The sequence below is a fragment of the Macaca thibetana genome, chromosome 1, assembly GCF_024542745.1.
Source record: "Macaca thibetana thibetana isolate TM-01 chromosome 1, ASM2454274v1, whole genome shotgun sequence".
Lineage (NCBI taxonomy): Eukaryota > Metazoa > Chordata > Mammalia > Primates > Cercopithecidae > Macaca > Macaca thibetana.
The window spans coordinates 8,087,078-8,107,475 of record NC_065578.1 but is presented as its reverse complement, the minus strand read 5'-3'; the positions used below and the strand labels follow the sequence as shown (position 1 = coordinate 8,107,475).

At 47.7% G+C, this 20,398-nt stretch overlaps 1 protein-coding gene across 4 annotated transcripts in view; it reads right to left on the bottom strand.

The window, feature by feature from the left end:
* Nucleotides 1-2,926: 2,926 nt before the first annotated feature.
* The window catches only part of CA6 (carbonic anhydrase 6), a 39,232-nt gene continuing 21,760 nt past the window's right edge, over nucleotides 2,927-20,398 (bottom strand). For 3 of the 4 annotated variants that reach the window (XM_050788816.1, XM_050788805.1, XM_050788820.1), the window contains exons 6-10: nucleotides 16,722-16,791; nucleotides 11,275-11,432; nucleotides 7,165-7,279; nucleotides 3,532-3,715; nucleotides 3,347-3,442 (exon numbers count right to left, since the gene is read on the bottom strand). In XM_050788816.1, coding sequence (XP_050644773.1) covers nucleotides 3,561-3,715; nucleotides 7,165-7,279; nucleotides 11,275-11,432; nucleotides 16,722-16,791 — 498 coding nt within the window. In that variant the 3' untranslated portion in view covers nucleotides 3,347-3,442; nucleotides 3,532-3,560. Of the gene's footprint in view, nucleotides 3,443-3,531; nucleotides 3,716-7,164; nucleotides 7,280-11,274; nucleotides 11,433-16,721; nucleotides 16,792-20,398 lie in introns of all 4 variants that reach the window. The other variant, XM_050788822.1, reaches the window with a different exon arrangement.

The following is a 20,398-nucleotide window of genomic DNA, read 5'->3' as shown; positions in this document are numbered from 1 at the left end:
AAAATTAGCCAGGGCGTTGGTGGCATGCACCTGTAATCCCAGCTTCTCAGGAGGCTGAGACAGAAGAATCACTTGAGCCTGGGAGGCAGAGGTTGCAGTGAGCTGAGATCACGCCACTGCACTCCAGCCTGGGTGACAGAGCGAGACTCCATCTCAAAAAAAAAAAAAAAATGTAGCCTAGAGATTATTCCCTATGCAGTTCTCTGCTGTGTGAATAGCCCTGGTTTAGTCAACCAATCCCCAGCTGATGGACATTTGCAGTGTTTCCTGTATTTTCCTGTAAATAAGGTCAGCATGAATGGCTTTTTTGCAAGTCTCTTTTTTTTTTTTTTTTTTTTTTTTTTTTTTTTTTTTTGAGATGGAGTCTCGCTCTGTCGCCAGGCTGGAGTACAGTGGCACGATCTTGGCTCACTGCAACCTCTGCCTCCCAGGTTCAAGCGATTCTCCTGCCTCAGCCTCCCGAGTAGCTGGGACTACAGGTGTCTGCCACCATGCCCGGCTAATTTTTTTGTATTTTTAGTAGAGACAGGGTTTCACCATGTTGGCCAGGATAGCCTCAATCTCCTGATCTCATGATCCACCCACCTCGGCCTCCCAAAGTGCTGGGATTATAGGTGTGAGTCACCGCGCCCGGCCACAATTCTCTCTTAAGGATAGACTTTCAGGGGTGGGAGGGCTGGATCCCTGAGCGCAGGTGAGTGTAATCCCACGTTCATCTTCATTTCCTTGTCTCCCTCCCCACAGGAATATAAGTAAGCTCTTTGGCTGTACTGTCCACTCTTGCATCTCTCATTCATTATAGACACGCATTATCTGGTGGAAAGAATGAATCTCACCATGTCATTCCCCTGCAGAAACCCTGCAGTCTCTGCCATCACCCACGGGGTAAAATCCGAAACCCTTTAGTGGCACAGAAGATACTAGTGATGGCCTGACCTCCCCTGGCCACACCCCCGCTTTCCGTGCCAGCATCCTTGAACTTGGTCCTCTGACCACGCCAAATCGCTTCCACTTCCCTTTCCGTCAGCACATGCTACACTCTCGGGTTACAATAACCCCGCCCCTCTCTGACTTGGTTCCCCAGGTGAACTCTTTTTCAGCCTTCAAAACCTAGGCCAAGCACCTGGATTTTAAACGTAGGCGTTCCCTCCACCATACGGAGATACAATGATTGCTTATTTCAGTGTCTGTCCTGCTCACCAGACTCGAGCTGTAGGAGTGTGGGAGCTGTCCTCACCCATCTCTGGAACCCCCAGCAGTTAGTGCTATGTCGGGCTCAGAGCAGGTGTACAAGAAAGCTTGTTGAGAAAATGAAAGGGAGGCTTCCTATAGTTAAAACAATGTGGGTACAAAAGACCTGAGTTCAAGTCCTGGCTTCTCATCTGCCACCTAGGAGATCTCGGGCAAGTCGACATCTTGGTTTGCTTTCTGTAAACTGGGGATAATGCAAGTTCACTGAGGGTGGCCGTTGGGGCTGAGGGCAGTCACATGTGGTGGAAGTGCTTAGGATATCATAAATAATGACATGGAAAAATAAAGGTGGTAACAAGAGCAGAAGAAATTCAGAAGAGCCAGAGCGATCTCAATCAGAGGCGAGGAGGAAGCTAGGGCGTGGGTAAGGAAGGGGCATCGATGAAGGGAATGCATAAGTGACCAAGAAAAATAGTAGCAGCCAGGTGTGGTGGCTCACGCCTATAATTCCAGCACCTTGGTAGACCAAGGTAGGAAGATTGCTTGAGCCCAGGAGGCTGAGACTACCATGAAGCTAGGATCACTACTGCTCCCCAGCCTGGGCAACAAAGCTAGACTCTGTCTCAAAAAACTAAAACTAAAAATAAAAAATATTGGTCACTCTCAGTGTTATTTAATGAAGCCACAGCCCTATGGGCCCTGTGGGGTCATGTTATCATCCCACATAACTAATGGGATGCCTGAACCTGGGTCTGGTAACAACGCCCAGGCACTATTTGACCAACAAGGTGGTTTGCAGTGAGGTCCCCTCTCTTCCTTCCTTCTGTCCTGGGAGCCCTTCTTCTTTCTCATCTCCTGTTTCTCTTTGACTAACAGCCCCTGCTCCAAACTCCCCCACTGATAAATTCTCAATGTAAGAATCTCTTCCTAGACCAGGGGCAGTAGCTCATGCCTGTAATCTCAACACTTTGGGAGGTCAAGGCGGGAGGATCACCTGAGATCAGGAGTTTGAGACCAGCCTGGCCAACATGGTGAAACCCCATCTCTACTAAAAATACAAAAATTAGCTGGACATGGTGGTGTGCGCCTGTAATCCCAACTACTCAGGAGGCTAAGGCAGGAGAATTGCTTGAACCCAGGAGGCAGAGGTTGCAGTAAGATTGTACCACTGGATTCCAGCCTGGGCAACAAAGCGAGACTCTGTCTCAAAGGAGAAAAAAAAAGGCTGGGCGCAGTGGCTCACGCCTGTAATCCCAGCACTTTGGGAGGCTGAGGTGGGCGGATCACAAGATCAAGAGATCAAGACCTCCTGGGCAACATGGTGAAACCCCATCTCTACTAAAAATACAAAAAATTAGCTGGGCGTGGTGGTGCGCACCTGTAGTCCTAGCTACTCGGGGAGGCTGAGACAGGAGAATTGCTTGAACCCAGGAGGTGGAGGTTGCAGTGAGCCGAAATAGTGCCACTGCACTCCAGTCTGGCAATAGAGTGAGACTCCATCTCAAAAAAATAAGCAACAGCAACAAAAAACACCTCTCTCCTTTTTATTAATCTTATTAATTTATTAATCTTTATTAATCCCTCCCACCTTGATCTCTATGCCTTCACCTGTGTGTGGTGTTGGAGGGGGGGAAGTGGGGAGGGAGTGGGGGGGAGAAGGGGGGCAGTGGGAGGTGGGCAGGACAAAAGAAGGGATATTTGAAGTGATACAAAATAATAGAAATTTTTTAATGACAAATTTCCAAAATTATTTTATTACGTCTAATGCTAAAGGAAAGGTCAGGCTGGTTTATAATTTAGACAGGTCAACATATATGATTTGATAGGAGAATAGTTAGGGTTCTATTTCCTTTAACTTTCTATTCCAATCAATTTCCACTGGTGATGTCTAACTCAGATCCCTTCTCGTGAACTGAAGCCACCTCACTTCCTGTCCAGGATGATAGCATCTCACTTCCTGTCCAGGATGATAGCATCTCACTTCCTGTCCAGGATGACAGTTTCCCCTCTTTTAATCAGAAGCTCAACAGCTGCCCCAGGGGGAGCAGCCTGTTCCAGACACACATGGTCTCTTAGACAGGGCAGGGTGTGGCTGCAGGGGACAGGCGCCTCTTCTGGTTAGGTCAGACTTCAAGCTAGTTAATATTGAATATTCCTCTTAGCTTTCCTCAGTTCAATGCTCTTCTTAAGTACTCAAGAATTTCCTCAATCTTACGTAGGTAAAACTGGAATTCGGAGCCTAGAGTATATTCTGTGAAAAGAAGAGTTAGTTGGAAATGGTTAAACCTTGTACAGTCCTCACAAAAACAGAGAAGGGGGACGGCCAGTTACCATACCCACATCGTATTTTTGGGAAGTCTTTTGATTCCTTAGAATGCTCTCCGTGTGCCCAGTACATTGTCTTTATGCGTCTTCACTGTGTTTGAACTCAGGCTTCTAGGCTGCCGGGAGCCAAGGGGTGGTGTGTTGACGTGAGCTTTACTCTTGGATTTTGTTTTCTCCCGTGATGCCAGGTGGCCCTTGCCTGAGGGGATATAGTATAGAGGTGTTTTCTAGTAAATAAATTGCAAGAGGTCCGTATTTGGCCATCGTCTTGTTTTTGTAGCTGACCTTTGGTTTCTCAGGTCATGCCTTCCGGACGAGTGAATCCTATCAACCCCACTGGGGTACAGTTCTCTACAGAGCAGTGCAATACCATGAGTCATGCAGCTGGATTGACCAGAGCCAATCACCGCTACATAGAAATCTGGGCCTGGCCAGGCGCGATGGATCATGCCGGGTAATCCCAGCACTTTGGGAGGCTGAAGTGGGTGGATTGCTTGAGCTCAGGAGTTCGAGACCAGCCTGGGCCACATGGCCAAACCCCATCTCTACAAAAAAATACAAAAATTAGCTGGGTGTGGTGGTACATGCTACTCCCAGCTACTTGGGAGGCTGAGGTAGGAGGACTGCTTGAGCCCTGGAGGTCGTGGCTGCAGTGAGCCAAGATCGAGCCATTGCATTCCAGTCTGGGCAACAGAGCAAGACTCTGCTAAAAAAAAGAAAAAGAAAGAAAGAGGGAGAGAAAGAAGGAAGGAAGGAAGGAAGGAAGGAAGGAAGGAAGGAAGGAAGGAAGGAAAGGAGGGAGGGAGGGAGGGAGGAAGGAAGGAAGGAAGGAAGGAAGGAAGGAAGGAAGGAAGGAAGGGAAAGAAAGAAAGAGAGAGAAAGAAAGAGAGAAAGAAAGAGAGAGAGAGAGAGAAAAGAAAAGAAAAGAAAAGAGAAGAAAGGGAATCTGGGTCTGAGGGAAGGTGGGCCAAGATGATGCCCAGTTCTCTGTTCTATAATGAGCAAAGGGAGGCCACAATTCAGGTTCCCTGGGGGTAAGGAAGCCCTCTGATGCTGAACTGGGAGTTGAAGTAATAAATCCTGAACAGCGATTCTCAGTGGACCTACAGACAAATCACCACATGGAGTACCTCAGTCTGGGGCCGGTACCTAGAACATCTGAGCCCCCTCGTGAGGAGACGCTAGAGTGACCCTCTAATGGAGAAAGCATTTCAGATGTGGCATATTGAAAGTTACGCAGTCTGTTGGTGCCTATTGCCAGAATAGCGTAAAATTGTTTTAGGGAAAGCAGGGGAAACGTGGCAACATTTAGAACAAGAAGACAGGCCAGGCACAGTGACTCACACCTGTAATCCCAGCACTTTGGGAGGCAGGGCAAGCAGATCACCTGAGGTCAGGAGTTCAAGACCAGCCTAACCAACATGGTGAAATCCCATCTCTACTAAAAATACAAAAGTTAGCCTGGTGTCGGGGGGCATGCCTATAATTCCAGCTACTCAGGAGGCTGAGGCAGGAGAATCGCTTGAATCCGGGAGGCGGAGGTTACAGTGAGCCCATGAGATTGTGCCACTGCACTCCAGCCTGGGCGACAGAGTGAGAGACTCCAAAAGAATTAGGAGACAGATGCATGAGTCTAAGCTCCCTTTGGTCAGCCTGCTTGCAGTTGGACCTGTTAAAGACGACATTGCCTTTGGAAAAAAGAATTCTTGCTGTTAATGTTGTATATAGTACAGTATAGAGAAATGATCACTATAGCTGATGTCAGTTTTTTCCTCTGCTAGTATTGTATTGGAGGAGTGAATTGTATTGGAGGAGTGAACTGTGTTGGAGGAAACAATATAGAAAACACCTATATCCCCTGTTAATTCAATAAGTGAACCAGGAAGGAAAGGTGGGGAGAAAATCACAAATAGGCCTTATTGGGGTGGGGGGTGGAAATTTAAGTTTTTTTTTTTTTTGAGACGGAGTCTCGCTCTACCGCCCAGGCTGGAGTGCAGTGGCCGGATCTCAGCTCACTGCAAGCTCCGCCTCCCGGGTTTACGCCATTCTCCTGCCTCAGCCTCCCGAGTAGCTGGGACTACAGGCGCCCGCCACCTCGCCCGGCTAGTTTTTTGTATTTTTTAGTAGAAACGGGGTTTCACCGTGTTAGCCAGGATGGTCTCGATCTCCTGACCTCGTGATCCGCCTGTCTCAGCCTCCCAAAGTGCTGGGATTACAAGCATGAGCCACCATGCCGGCGGAAATTTAAGTTTTAAAAGGTACATATAAAGGTGGGATAAGGCCGAATGAGGTGGCTCGTGCCTATAATCCCAGCACTTTGGGAGGCTGAGTGGGGAGGATTGCTTGAGGCCAGGGGTTTGAGACCAGGCTGAGCAACATAGTAAGATTTCATCTCTACAAAAAATACAAAAAAAATTAGCTGGCTGTGGTGTGTGTGCCTGCAGTCTCCATTACTGGGGAGGCAGAGGTGGGAGGATCGCTTGAGCCTGGACGGTTGAGGCTGCAGTGAGCTGTGATTGTGCCACTAAGCACCAGCCTGGGTAACAGAGTGAGACCTTGTCTCAAAAAAGAAAAAAAAAAAGTGGGATAATATTGAGTAAACCATATTGATAGGATACTGATTCTACTGTATTGGAAAATATAAAAGTATCAGGAATGGTTAACAGAATGGGCTGTAAAGACAATGGATTCACCACAACTTTACAGAAAGCAGACAAAATAAAGATGAGGAGGCTGTGAAATATTTACATTCTTGCCAACACAGAGACGAGGTGAGCCAAGGACACAGTTGGAGCCTGATCCAAGGAATTGGAGGCTGCAGCAGAGGCTGGCCTGCCTGCACCTACTTCCAGCACGCTGGGGTCTGGGGCCTGCGCCCTAGGCAGATGCCGTGAACAATATGTGGTCTAGTTAACTCCACCTTGAGAGAACGTACAGGAGGCGTTGGGGGTGGGTTCATAACACAGACTACGATCAAGCGGTGCAGGAAATAATCTCAGTGGGGTTAATAAGGTTAACTTGGCCAGGTGCAGTGGCTCACGTCTGTAATCCCAGGACTTTGGGAGGCCGAGGTGGGCACATCACTTGAGGTCAGGAGTTTGAGACTAGCCTGGCCAACATGGAAAAACCCCATTTCTGTTTAAAAAAAAAAAAAAGCTGGGTGTGGTGGCAGGTGCTTGTAATCCCAGCTACTGGGGAGGCTGAGGCAAGAGAATCACTTGAACCCAGGGGGCAGAGGTTGTAGTGAGACGAGATTGTACCCCTGCAATCCGGCCTGGGTGGCGCAGCGAGACTCTGTCTCAAAAAAAAAAAAAAAAGGTTAACTTGAACCTACACTCTTATGAGAGCTTCTGGATGTTGTGGTCTTTTTGCTTCTCCTGCTGTCTCTAGCCAAGACTATGTAGGTAATAAATCACGTAGCTGTCTCTCTTGATCGTCTCTTGTGTTCTACTCACTGGCATCCCTGCCTGGACTGGGAAAAAGTGATCACCCTCTGCCCAAGCCCCGTGCAGCTTGGCCCACCTGAGCCTCCCACTACTGAAATGACTCTCCTTCCCTTACTATTGCCGGAAGAGATGGGTCCACCTAGAGGAAGGAGCAAAACAGGAGTTAAACTGCAGAACATGATCCAGAATCAGTCTCACTCACCCTGATTTGGGAAGTTGGATTCCACTACTCTGTGGTTCAGGGGCTGGGTCCTGCGGTAATCGTTTTGGATGGTCTTGTTGTGGTGATCCAGTAAGGAATTCTCCAGCTTCCAAACCTGGGGGCAACATGAGTGCATGATGGAGGGGAAGAGGCACTGGGTAATTTAAAAGAAATAACAATTGGCCGGGCGAGGTGGCTCACGCCTGTAATCCTAGCACTTTGGGAGGCTGAGACGGGCGGATCACGAGGTCAGGAGATGGAGACCATCCTGGCTAACATGGTGAAACCCCGTTTCTACTAATAATACAAAAAAATTAGCCAGATGTGGTGGCGGGCACCTGTGGTCCCAGATGCTGGCAAGGCTGAGGCAGGAGAATGGTGTGAACCTGGGAGGCGGAGCTTGCAGTGAGCCAAGATCGCACCACTGCACTCCAGCCTGGGCGATAGAGCAAGACTCTGTCTCAAAAAAAAAAAAAAAAAAAAAAGCAATAACAATTGGCTGGGCACAGTGGCTCACACCTGTAATCCCAATACTTTGGGAGGCCAGGGTGGGTGGATCACTTGAGCTCAGGAGTTAGAGACCAGCCTGGCCAACATGGTGAAACCCCTTCTCTACTAAAAATACCAAAATTAGCTGATCATGGTCATGTGCACCTGTAATCCCAGCTACTCAGGAGGCTGAGGCAGGAGAATCACTTGAACCTGGGAGGCAGAGGCTGCAGTGAGCCAATATCACACAACCGCGCTCCAGCCTGGGAGACAGAGCAGAACTCTGTCTCAAAAAAAAAAGAAAAAGAATTAACAACTGGGCTAGAACTCGGATTTATATAACCCTGATGAAGCAACTGTAAGAAGATCTCAAGTCCAGGGGAGGTTCTGGGTGCTGTGTCAGGCATTATTCCAGAACTAATCTATCCGTGCATTCTTCCAACAGAATCTCTCTTTTCAGCTTTTTATATGAGTATTTGTCCAATAGTAGAAAGGAGAGAAAGAAGTAAGCAGAAATACATCAAGTGGCAAACTCAATTTTTGTTTTTCTGAAAATATCAGGGTTTTTTTGTTTGTTTGTTGTTTGTTTTTGAGATGGAGTCTCGCTCTGTCGCCAGGCTGGAGTGCAGCGACACAATCTCAACTCACTACAACCTCCACCTCCCGGGTTCACGTTATTCTCTCCTGCCTCAGCCTCCTGACTAGCTGGGACTACAGGCACCCACCACTACACCCAGATAATTTTTATATTTTTAGTAGAGATGGGGTTTCACCATGTTGGCCAGGCTGGTCTCCAACTCCTCAGGTCATTCACCCTCCTCAGTCTCCCATCGTGCTGGAATTACAGGTGTGAGCCACCTCACCTGGCCTGAAAATGTCCGTATTTTGTCTATATCCTTGAAAGGCATTTTTGCTGCACATACAATTCTATATTGGCTATTTTTTTCCCTCAGCACTTCGAAATTATGTTTCCACTCGCTTCTGACTTTCACTGTCGCTATGTTGAATCAACTCTCTGTCTAATAAGACTCTTTTCATGATAATCTGTCTTTTCTTTCTGGCTAATTTTTAAATTATTTCTTTGTCTTTGATGATTTCACTGTGATGTGTTTAGTACAGGGTGTTGTGTACACAAACACACACATATATATACACACACCTAGAGAGAGAGAGAGAGAGAAACTAATTGGCATTCTTGAATATATGACTTGGTATCTCTTCCTGAAAATTGGCAGTCCATATTTTGTCAAATCACGACTCTTCCCTATTCTGCCTCTCTTCTCCTTCTAGGATTTCGATTAGACATTTACTAGACCTTTCCAGTACACTATGTCTCTTCACTTCTTTTCATAGTTCCTTCTCTTTCTCTCTGTGCTGCATTCTAGATGGTGTTATTGGCCGTCTCCAATTTACTAATTCTCTCAAACTGTATCTAACATGCTATCAAACCCATTCATTGGGTTATTTTTTGTTTTTGTATTTTTGTTTTTTTGAGATGGAGTCTCGCCCTGTCACCCAGGCTGGAGTGCAATGGTGTGATCCCAGCTCACTGCAACCTCTGCCTCCTGGGTTCAAGCGATTCTCCTGCCTCAGCCTCCTGAGTAGCTGGGATTATAGGCTCGCGCCACTGCGCCCAGCTGATTTTTTGTATCTTTAGTAGAGACAGGGTTTCACCATGTTGGCCAGGCTGGTCTAGAACCCCTGACCTCATGATCAGCCTGCTTTGGCCTCCCCAAGTGCTGGGATTACAGGCGTTGAGCCACCATGCCTGGCCAATTTTTTGTTGTTTTGTTTTTGTTTTTGTTTTTGTTTTGAGACAGGGTTTTGCTCTGTTGCCCAGGCTGGAGTGCAGTGGTGCGATCTCAGCTCACTGCAAACTCCAACTCCTGGGTTTAAGTGATTCTTCCACCTCCCGAGTAGCTGGGATTACAGGCGCCCACCACCACGACTGGATAATTTTTTGTACTTTTAGTAGAGATGGGGTTCCACCATGTTGGCCAGGCTGATCTCAAACTCCTGACCTCAGGTGATCCACCTACTTTAGCCTCCCAAAGTGCTGGGATTATAGGCATGAGCCACCGCGAGTGACCTGGATTATTAATTTTTGATACTGATTCTCCATTTCTAGAAATTCTATTTGTGTTTTTGTACCAAGTCTGGATGTCCATTTTTAGACTTTTTTGTTCTTTGCTCATATTTAAACCTCTTATTTATTTATACATATTAAACATTCTTATGTCCTATTAATTGTCTGATAATTCCACTAAGTGAAATCTTTGTAGGTCCGATTCTGCTGGTTCTCATTTATAATGTCTTTTTTTCTTTTTTTTTTTTTTTTTTTTTTTTTTTTTTGAGACGGAGTCTCGCTCTGTCGCCCAGGCTGGAGTGCAGTGGCCGGATCTCAGCTCACTGCAAGCTCCACCTCCCGGGTTCACGCCATTCTCCTGCCTCAGCCTCCCGAGTAGCTGGGACTACAGGCGCCCACAACCGCGCCCGGCTAATTTTTTGTATTTTTTTTAGTAGAGACGGGGTTTCACCGTGGTCTCGATCTCCTGACCTTGTGATCCGCCCGCCTCGGCCTCCCAAAGTGCTGGGATTACAGGCGTGAGCCACCGCGCCCGGCCAATGTCTTTTTTTCTCATATGTTTTGTATTTTTTTTCTTAATTGAGCTAATTTCAGGTAACTTGCTTTGTGAAAATTCTTCCAGGTCTGGATTTAAGCACATTTTTTCCAGAGATAATTTACCATTTGCTTGTCAGGTGTCTGGGGGCACTTCCAGCCTGACTGGCAACATTGTGGGGTGTGGGTGTCCTTGAGCAGGGGTCTCTTCCACCTTTCTCTAAGGAAATGAAAAGTTTAAGAAAAGGAGATGGCCAAGCGCAGTGGCTCACACCTGTAATCCCAGCACTCTGGGAGGCTAAGACAGGCAGATTGCTTGAACCCAGGAGTTTGAGACCTGCCTGGGCAACATGGTAAAACTCTGTCCCTACTGAAAACAAAAACTAGGGCCGGGCACGGTGGCTCAAGCCTATAATCCCAGCACTTTGGGAGGCCGAGACAGGCGGATCACAAGGTCAGGAGATCGAGACTATCCTGGCTAACACGGTGAAACCCCGTCTCTACTAAAACGTACAAAAAAACTAGCTGGGCGAGGTGGCGGGCGCCTGTAGTCCCAGCTACTCGGGAGGCTGAGGCAGGAGAATGACGTAAAAAAGCCGAGATTGCGCCACTGCACTCCAGCCTGGGTGACAGAGCGAGACTCTGTCTCAAAAAAAAAAAAAAAAAAAAAAAAAAAAAAACACAAAAACTAGCTGGGCGTGGTGGTGCATGCCTGTAGTCCCAGCTACTTGGGAGTCTGAGGCAGGAGAATTGCTTGAACCTGGGAGGCGGAGATTGCAGTGAGCCAAGACTGTGCCATGGCACTCCAGCTCGGGTGACAAAGTGAAACTCTGTCTCAAAAAAAAAAAAAAAAAGGTTGGATAGATGAGGCACAGTAGCCCTGCACACAGAAAACACCGTAGAACCCCCCAGTTGTTGACGTTCGTTGAGATGCTGGGGAGCACCCTTGTTAACCAGGCAGTCAAATGGGAAGGCTTCGGCAAAGCGATGCCATACGTTACCTGTGTCCTGGAGAGCTTGACAAAATCCGCCAGCACAAACCAGTGGACGTTCTCGGTACAGGGAGGCGTGGTGAGTGAGCCGTCGTAGCTGTAGTAGTGCTGGAGGTTCTTGGGCAGCATGTCCCGAATGTCAAGGCCAGTCAGGGTTGTTGTTTGTCCTGACCAAGAAGACAGAAGGTAACAGAATGTCAGGGACCACCGCTGCCCCTCAGGAGGACAGCTCAGGCCCAGGCCTCGCCAGGTTCCAATCTCTCGAGTTCAGCAGAATATAGAAGCTGATGATTAGGAAACAATTTCCCAGTTTACTTCTCCCTGGAAGGGATTGAGGGGAGAGACTTTGGGGATAGATGCACTCAGACACCTCCTCCTGGCTGAGTGCTCTTGGCTGCGTGCTGGCTCTGCGGCTGTTTTCTCATCTGTGGAATAGTCAGCAGGATTGCTGTGAGGGTAAGGAGGTAACGTCTGGAAAGCAGCTGGCATTGAACCACTACATAGGGAAGGACTCCTAAGTGTAACTGCTGCGGTCACCATTATCATGGCTAGGCAGAGGACACATTTTATGATTAATGAAAGAAATAAATATGGCCCCTGGAGACTTCTGGGTAAGTGCCCACGAAGAAAGACCAAAATGCCTTGGTTTGGGCTCATTGAGAAGTGGGTAGACAGCAGTTGTAAATGCAGAATCAGGCCGGGTGCAGTGGCTCACGCCTGGAATCTCAACACTCTGGGAGGCCAAGGCGGGGAGGATTGCTTGGGGCCAAGAGTTCAAGACCAGCCTGGGCAACACAGGGAGGCCCCATCTCTACAATAAGTTTAAAAAAACATTTTTTTTTTAAATAATAAATGCAGACGGCCGGGCGCGGTGGCTCAAGCCTGTAATCCCAGCACTTTGGGAGGCCGAGACGGGCGGATCACGAGGTCAGGAGATCGAGACCATCCTGGCTAACACGGTGAAACCCCGTCTCTACTACAAAATACAAAAAAAACTAGCCGGGCGAGGTGGCGGGCGCCTGTAGTCCCAGCTATTCGGGAGGCTGAGGCAGGAGAATGGCGTGAACCCGGGAGGCGGAGCTTGCAGTGAGCTGAGATCCGGCCACTGCACTCCAGCCTGGGCGACAGAGCGAGACTCCGTCTCAAAAAAAAAAAAAAAATAATAATAATAATAATAAATGCAGAATCAGAACCAAGCCAGGGTCCAGGTGTAGGCATTTGGTCCTGAGCTCCTCCTGCCACGCCTGCTGGGAACCAAGCCCAGCCATAGGTGGGGCGTAGGGAGGGGCCACTTCCACCAGGGCCTGCAAAGCTCCTACAGGAGCCACATCTGCTCCTGCTCTAGAGTGGCCCTTGTTCCATTCATGTCAACGACGCTGAGCCCCTGAGCTCAGCACGAGACTCTCGAGGCAACACAGGATTGAGCTGGGTTTTGCTTCACTTTCCCCGAGCGCTTTTGCGCTTCTTAAAGGCAGAGAATATAGTTTTGAGACATATGTAGATAGGCCTGTTCAACCAAGGCCACAATGTCTCAGGGTGCACAAGCCCATGAGTAGGCAAAAGAGTTCTAAGTTTTATCATTATTGGAAGATTTCAAGACATAACCTCCAAAAGGACTCTGTGGTAGAGATTTATTTTTGTAACTCTAACGTATTTAAGTGAAAGCCAAGAATTCCAGAATCATGATGTAGCCACTATAGAAAATAGTATAATGGTTCCTCAAAAAATAAACATACGGCCAGGTGTGGTAGCTCACACCTGTAATCCCAGCACTCTGGGAGGCCAAGGCGGGCGGATCACTTGAGGTCAGGAGTTAGAGAACAGCCTAGCCAACATGGTGAAATCCCATCTCTACTAAAAATACAAAAATTAGCTGAGCATGGTGGCACGTGCCTGTAATCCCAGCTACTCGGGAGGCTGAGGCAGGAGGAGTGCTTGAACTTGGGATGCGGAGGTTGCAGTGAACCAAGATCGAGCCACTGCACTCCCACCTCAGAGAGACTCTGTCTCAAAAAACAAAACAAAACAAACAAAAAAAAATTAAAAAAACATAAGTTCCCACATGACTCAGCAATTCAACTCCTATCTACCCAAAAGAAATGAAAGCAGGAACTCAAAGAGATACTTGTACACCCATATTCATATTCATTGCAGCGTCACCTCGCTAAAAGATGGAAGCCACCCAAATGCTCACCGGTAGATAAATGGATAAACAAAATATCATATTCCCTTCAGCCCTTTTTTTTTATTTTTTTTTTTTGAGGCAGAGTCTCACTCTGTCCCCCAGACTGGAGTGCAGTGGCACAATTTCAGCTCACTGCAACCTCCGCCTCCTGGGTTCAAGTGATTCTCCTGCCTCAGCCTCCTGAGTAGCTGGGATTACAGACACCTGCCATTAACACCCGGCTAATTTTTGTATTTTTAGTAGAGATGGGGTTTCACCATGTTGGCCAGGCTGGTCTCAAACTCCTGACCTCAAGTGCTCCGCCAGCCTTAGCCTCCCAAAGCACTGGGATTACAGGTGTGAGCCACCTCACCCGGCCACTTCAGCCTTAAAAAGGAATGAAATTCTGATAACATGCTATAATGTGGGCGAACCTAAAAGACATTATGCTAAGTGAAATAATCCAGACCAAAAAAAAAAAAAAAAAGATAAATACTGTATGATTCTACTTATATGAGGTACCTAGAATAGTCAAATTCTTAGAGACAGAAACTGTGGTTACCAGAAGCTGGAAGGGGAGATGGGGAGTTACTGTTGAACGGGTACAGAGTTTCAGTTTAGGAAGATGACAAAAGTTCCAGCAATGGAGGGGTGTGATGGTTGCACCACAATGTGAATGTACTTAATGCTACTGAACTGTACATTTAAAATGGTTTAAGTTGTAAATTTGTTGTTGTTGTTGTTCTTTGAGATGTTGTCTCACTCTGTCACCCAGGCTGGAGTGCAATGGCACAATCTCAGCTTGCTGCAAACTCCACCTCCCAGGTTCAAGCGATTCTCCTGCCTCAGCCTCCCAAGTAGCTGGGATTACAGGCACCCGCCACCACGCCTGGCTAATTTTTGTATTTTTAGTAGAGACGGGGTTTCACCATGTTGGCCAGACTGGTCTCAAACTCCTGACCTCAGGTGATGGGCCCGCCTCAGCCTCCCAAAGTGCTGGGAGGTGTGAGCCACCGCTCCCGGCCTTAAGTGGTAAGTTTTAATTCAGGCTGTGGGACTGCGTGGAGTCACTGAGATGAGACAGAGCCTGACTCCACCCAACACTTAGAGCAGGAGCCAGAGAGTGAGAGGGCGGAGCTGGGGTGCTGCGGACCACCCTTTGAAGGTAAACTAAGACAAGAGAAGAAGAGTGGCCCATAGATCTGCCCACCACTCTGGCTCGGTGGAGCAGGGGCAGCTCAGGGTGGGGTGGGTGAGAAAGGAGAACAGGACTATTCTATGACCTTTTCAAGGGGAGCCAGAGAACTGGGGGGCAACTGGGGAATGGTAAAGTCAGGAGATACGTTTGTTTGCTTGTGTTTGGAGGTGGGAGGCATTAGGGCAGATGTGTGTGCTGAACAGTAGGCTTTAATAAAGAGTAAGACATCAACGATGCAGGCTGGGCGCGGTGGCTCGCGCCTGTAATCCCAGCACTTTGGGAGGCTGAGGTGGGCAGATCACGAGGTCAGGAGATCGAGATCATCCTGGCCAACATGGTGAAACCCTGTCTCTACTAAAATACAAAAAATTAGCCAGGCGTGGTAGTGTGTGCCTGTAATCCCAGCTACTCAGGAGGCTGAGGCAGGGGAATCACTTGAACCCGGGAGGCGGAGGTTGCAGGGAGCTGAGATCGTGCCACTGCACTCCAGCCTGGTGACAGAGCGAGACTCCATCTCAAAAAAGAAAAAAGAGAAATCAGTGATGCAGAAGAGAGGGGAGAGAATGGCAGGAAAGGAGGCCCTGAGCGTGGAAGAGGAGTGGGGTTGGGGCCCACATGGGAGGGGTGGTGTTGACAAGAGCAGGGATTTGTCATCGATTGCAGCTAAAGAAGGGACGTGGAATTTGGTCCAGATGCACGTGGGTTAAGGAGTGGAGTGTTTCTGGCCTGTGGCTTCTGCCTTCTCAATGGAGTGAGCGTGGGAGCATCAGCTCCAGGGGAGTTGCTGGAGCCCGGGCACAGGGGCTTCAGGAGAGAGGAGAAAGCTTGTGACAAGAATTTGGGAGGTCAGAAAGAAAATGCCCAGGGTGGTACTTTAGGATTTCTGGGCACTGTTCATATTTGTAGCTATAAATAAAAAAATAATACCAGTTGACCAGGTGCAGTGGCTCATGCCTATAATCCCAAAACTCTGGGAAGTTGAGGCGGGCGGATCACTTAAGCCTAGGAGTTGAAGACCAGCCTGAGAACATGGTGAGACCCTGTCTCTACTAAAAATACAAAAAACCAGCCAAGCATGGTAGTGCACCTGTAGTCCCCGCTACTCAGGAGGCTGAGGTGGGAGGATCAACTGAGCCCCAGAGGTCGAGGCTGCACTGTGTCATGATCCCACCACTGCACCCCAGCCTGCACGACAGAGCGAGACCATGTCTCAAAAATAATAGCGATAATAATACCAGTTAGATGTCTATGGATTCCTGTCCAACTGCATCCAGCTCTTTGGCTGCCAGTTCTGAGTTGGTCTGGAGCTTTGCCAGTGAGTCTGTGGAGGGGTAGAGGAGTGATGGCATAGAGGGTGTTTGCATGGGAGTGTTGAGGGAGACTTCAGAGTGTTGGGGTGGAATCTCAGCTGGGAGACAGATGAAAGAACACAGGTGTCACTAGGAGCGAGAATGTGGAAGCCCCAGGTTTGGAGGACTCGGGTCAGGTGAGTTGCAGGAGGGGCTGGGTGCTGAAGTCAGAGGACTGGGAGCCTGGGAGGCTGGGAGGTGCGGGCGGAATGGGACACGTGAAGTCGAGAATGCAGAGCTGATGTGGTTATAGCTCAAAGTCAAGGGTTGACCCTGGGCGGGAGATGGCTCTTACAAGAATGCTGCCTTCTGGAGGCAGAGGGGACGGAAGAACACCCCGAGTGTCTGTATGTCCAAGCGGGATGACGAGGGCTTCCCTCTTGACATTCATCTCAGCCTGGAGCCAGGTGGACATCTCTCTAGCCGCCAGGACTGTCACTGCCAGCTGAGGTGACAGTCATCGAAGCGAGGATATCCCTACTTAGTGCAACTCCAGCCAGAAGTTCCAATCATAGGAAGTGACACATCGAATTTATGCACAGCCTTCTCAGAGAGGTTTGCTGCCTAAGCCAACAGCAGAAATCACTGGAACAAGTAATCTGGCACAGGGAGGGGTGGACTCCCTTGGCAGGGCCCACTGGCCACCCTCCCCACCAGCATCAATCCCCTGCCCCCTGGGCACACCTCACTCTCACACTCACACTCATTCCCTTTCCCTCCTGCAGCCACAGTTGGCTTCCCTTACCTGGGTACTTGATGTTGGCCAGATGAGAAATGAAGCTGCTGTAGTAAGTGTTTTCAGGGTAATCCTTCACCTGCAACGAAGCGCAGAGCACTGAGCGTAAGTGAAGAAGAGGCCCCAGCACCATCTCTACTCATCCAGCCGCTCAGCTTTCTAGCTGATTGGGCCGAGCCTAGAGAGTAAGGAGAGGCAGCCTGTGCCCTGTTGTGTTTTGGCAGAGACAGTCTGACTGTTCTTTGCTACCAACCACACAGGTTCAGGAGTCCCTCCAGAAAGGCACTATCTTAAGTATTTTGGCAGCTTCCAGGGAAAGAAGCTTCTCAGGCATTGGTGATGCCCTCAGAAATGGCCAACACTTACTCTAAAAAAGTCCCCTGCAAGCTTGTTTTTGTTTGTTTGTTTGTGGGTTTTTTGTTTGTTTGTTTGTTTTTTGAGAGGGCGTCTTTCTCTCTTGCCCAGGCTGGAGTGCAGTGGGGTGATCTCAGCTCACTGCAACCTCCGCCTTCTGGGTTCAAGCTATTCTCCTGCCTCAGCCTCCTGAGTAGCTGGGATTACAGGTGCTCACCACCACGCCTGGCTAATTTTTTTGTATTTTTAGTAGAGACGGGGGTTTCACCATGTTGGCCAGGCTGGTCTCGAACTCCTGACCTCGTGATCTGCCCACCTTGGCCTCCCAAAGTGCTGGGATTACAGGTGTGAGCCACCACACCCAGCCTGTGTGCTTGTTTTGGGCAGTGTCAGCCACAGTCAGATTCCTTGTGATGAGGAGGGCTTGATCTCACGAGCTCACTTCTTCATCCTCAGGACTTCCGACAGAGAGCCAAATGTCCAAGGCAGAACGACTACAATTCCCCCAACACCAGATCACTCTTTCTGAATGAGTATTGGCTTTAAAAGTCAGAAAAGTTGCTTTGGGTGAAAAAGGTCTATTTTCAATGGTTCTTTTCAGTCAAGTGGTTGATCTCTTTCACTGTGCATGAATTTGGCTTTCTTGGCTTTCTGACTGCATTTGCTATTTGTTTTCTAGATGTCTCGTGCCTTTATTGTTGCATTGGTCCACCTTTACTGCCTTCTTTTGTGTTAAGCAAATACTTTTCATGTACCATTTAATCATTTTTAGTTATTTTCTTAGTGGTTGCTCAAGTGATTACCATATACAACTCAATCACAATCTATGTCAGGTTAATATTAATTTAATTTTAGTAAAATATAGCAACTTTGCTTCAAAAGAGCTCTATTTCTTCCTTGTCCTTTCTTCTATTTTTGTCATATGCATTACATCTACATATATTATAAGCCAGTGGTATATATAGTGGTATAGTCATTGCTTTAAATAATCTTGATGGTTTTTAAAAAGAAATTGAAAGAAGAAAACACAAAAAATATATGTGTGTAGTCTTCTCTGTTCTCCATTTCCAGTACTCTTCACTTCTTTCTGTGGATCGGAGTTACTGTCTGGTATCATTTTCTTTTTTTTTTTTTTTTTTTTTTTTTTGAGACGGAGTCTCGCTCTGTCACCCAGGCTGGAGTGCAGTGGCCGGATCTCAGCTCACTGCAAGCTCCGCCTCCCGGGTTCACGCCATTCTCCTGCCTCAGCCTCCTGAGTAGCTGGGACTACAGGCGCCTGCCACCTCGCCCGGCTGAGTTTTTTTTGTATTTTTAGTAGAGACAGGGTTTCACTGTGTTAGCCAGGATGGTCTCGATCTCCTGACCTTGTGATCCGCCCGTCTCGGCCTCCCAAAGTGCTGGGATTACAGGCTTGAGCCACCGCGCCCGGCCTCATTTTCTTTCAGCCAGAAGAGCATCCTTATATATGACTTGTAAGACAGGCCTGCTAGCAATTATACTGGTTCTTGTATATCTGGGAATGTCTTTGTTTCACCTTCATTGTTGAAGGGTGGTTGATTGGATATAGAATTGTTGATTGACAGTCATTCCACCATGTTCTGATGACTTGAAAAGTCAGCCATTAATTGGACGGTCATTTCTCTACATATAAGAAATCCCTTTTCTCTTGCTGCTTTCAGCAGTTTAATTTTTGATGTATCTAGACTTGGGGTTTATTTATCAGATTTGGGGTTTTTTTAGTTTCTTGGATTGGTAAATTTATGTTTTTCCTCAGATTTGAGGCTTTTTGGCTATTGTTTTGTTTGGTTTTTTACTTCCACTTTCTCTCTCTCCTCTGCTTCTGGGACTCCCATTATATATATATATGTGTGTGTGTGTGTGTATGTGTGTGTGATGCTATACTTGATGTTGTCCCCGTGAGTCTACAAGGCTGTTCATTTTTCTTCTGTCTTTTTTCTCTGTTTTTCAAATTGGATAACTTCATTGCTCTATCTTCAAATGAACTGATTCTTTTTTTCTTCTGCTGCCTCACATCTGCTTTGGGCCCATCTAGTGATTTTTTTCATTTTGTTTATTATACTTTTCAACTCTAGACTTTCCATTTGGTGCATCTTTAAAGTTTCTATTTCTCTATTGAGATTCCCTTTTTGAGTCATTGTCATCATATTTTCCTTCAATTCTTTGAACATAGTTTCCTTTCATTCTTCAAACATTTATGATAGTTGGTGGTTTTTGGGTTTTTTGTTTTTGTTTTTTTTTTAACTTAGCCACAGCATTGATAGTTGTTTTAAAGTCCTGTCTGCCTAATCGCTCTGGGTCCACTCAGGTCAGTTTCTGTTGATTGATTTGAGTTATTTTTTTCCTCCTAAATATGGATTACATTTTCCTGTTTCTTTGCATGCCCAACTTTTGTTTTGTTTTGTTTTTAAGATAGAGTCTCGCTTTGTCATCCAGGCTGGAGTGTAGTGGCATTATCTTGGCTCACTGTAGCCTCTGCCTCTTGGGTTTGAGTGGTTCTCATGCCTCAGCCCCTGCAGTAGCTGGGATTACAGGCATGCACCACCACACCCTGATAATTTTGCATTTTTAGTAGAGATGGGGCTTTTCCGTGTTGGTCAGGCTGGTCTCAAACTCCTGACCTCAGGTGATCCGCCTGCCTCGGCCTCCCAAAGTGCCAGGATTACAGGCATGAGCCACCATGCCTGGCGTTTTTGTTTTGTTTTGGTTTTGGTTTCACTCTTGTTGCCCAGGCTGCAGTGCAATGGCACAGTCTCAGCTCACTGCAACCTCTACCTCCCGGGTTCAAGTTATTCTCCTGCCTCGGCCTCCCAAAGTGCTGGGATTACAGGTGTGAGCCACCGTGCCCAGCTTTTTTTTTTTTTTTTTTTTTTTTTTTTTGAGGCGAAGTCTAGCTTTATTGCCCAGGCTGGAATGCAATAGTGTGATCTTGGCTCACTGCAACCTCCGCCTCCTGGGTTCAAGTGATTCTCCTGCCTCAGCCTCCCAAGTAGCTGGAGTTACAGGTGCCCGCCATCATGCCCAGCTAATTTTTATATTTTTAGTAGAGATGGGGTCTTGCCATGTTGGTCAGCCTGGTCTTGAACTCCTGACCTCAAGTGATCCACCCACTTTGGCTTCCCAAAGTGCTAGGATTACAGATGTAAGCCACCGCGCCCAGCCCCACCGTCTAGATTTTCTTAGAAATGCAGAGGTGTTGACCGGGTATGGTAGCTCACACCTGTAATCCCAGCACTTTGGGAGGCCGAGGTGGGCGGATCACCTGAGGTCAGGAGTTCGCGACCAGCCTAGCCGATATAGTGAAACCCATCTCT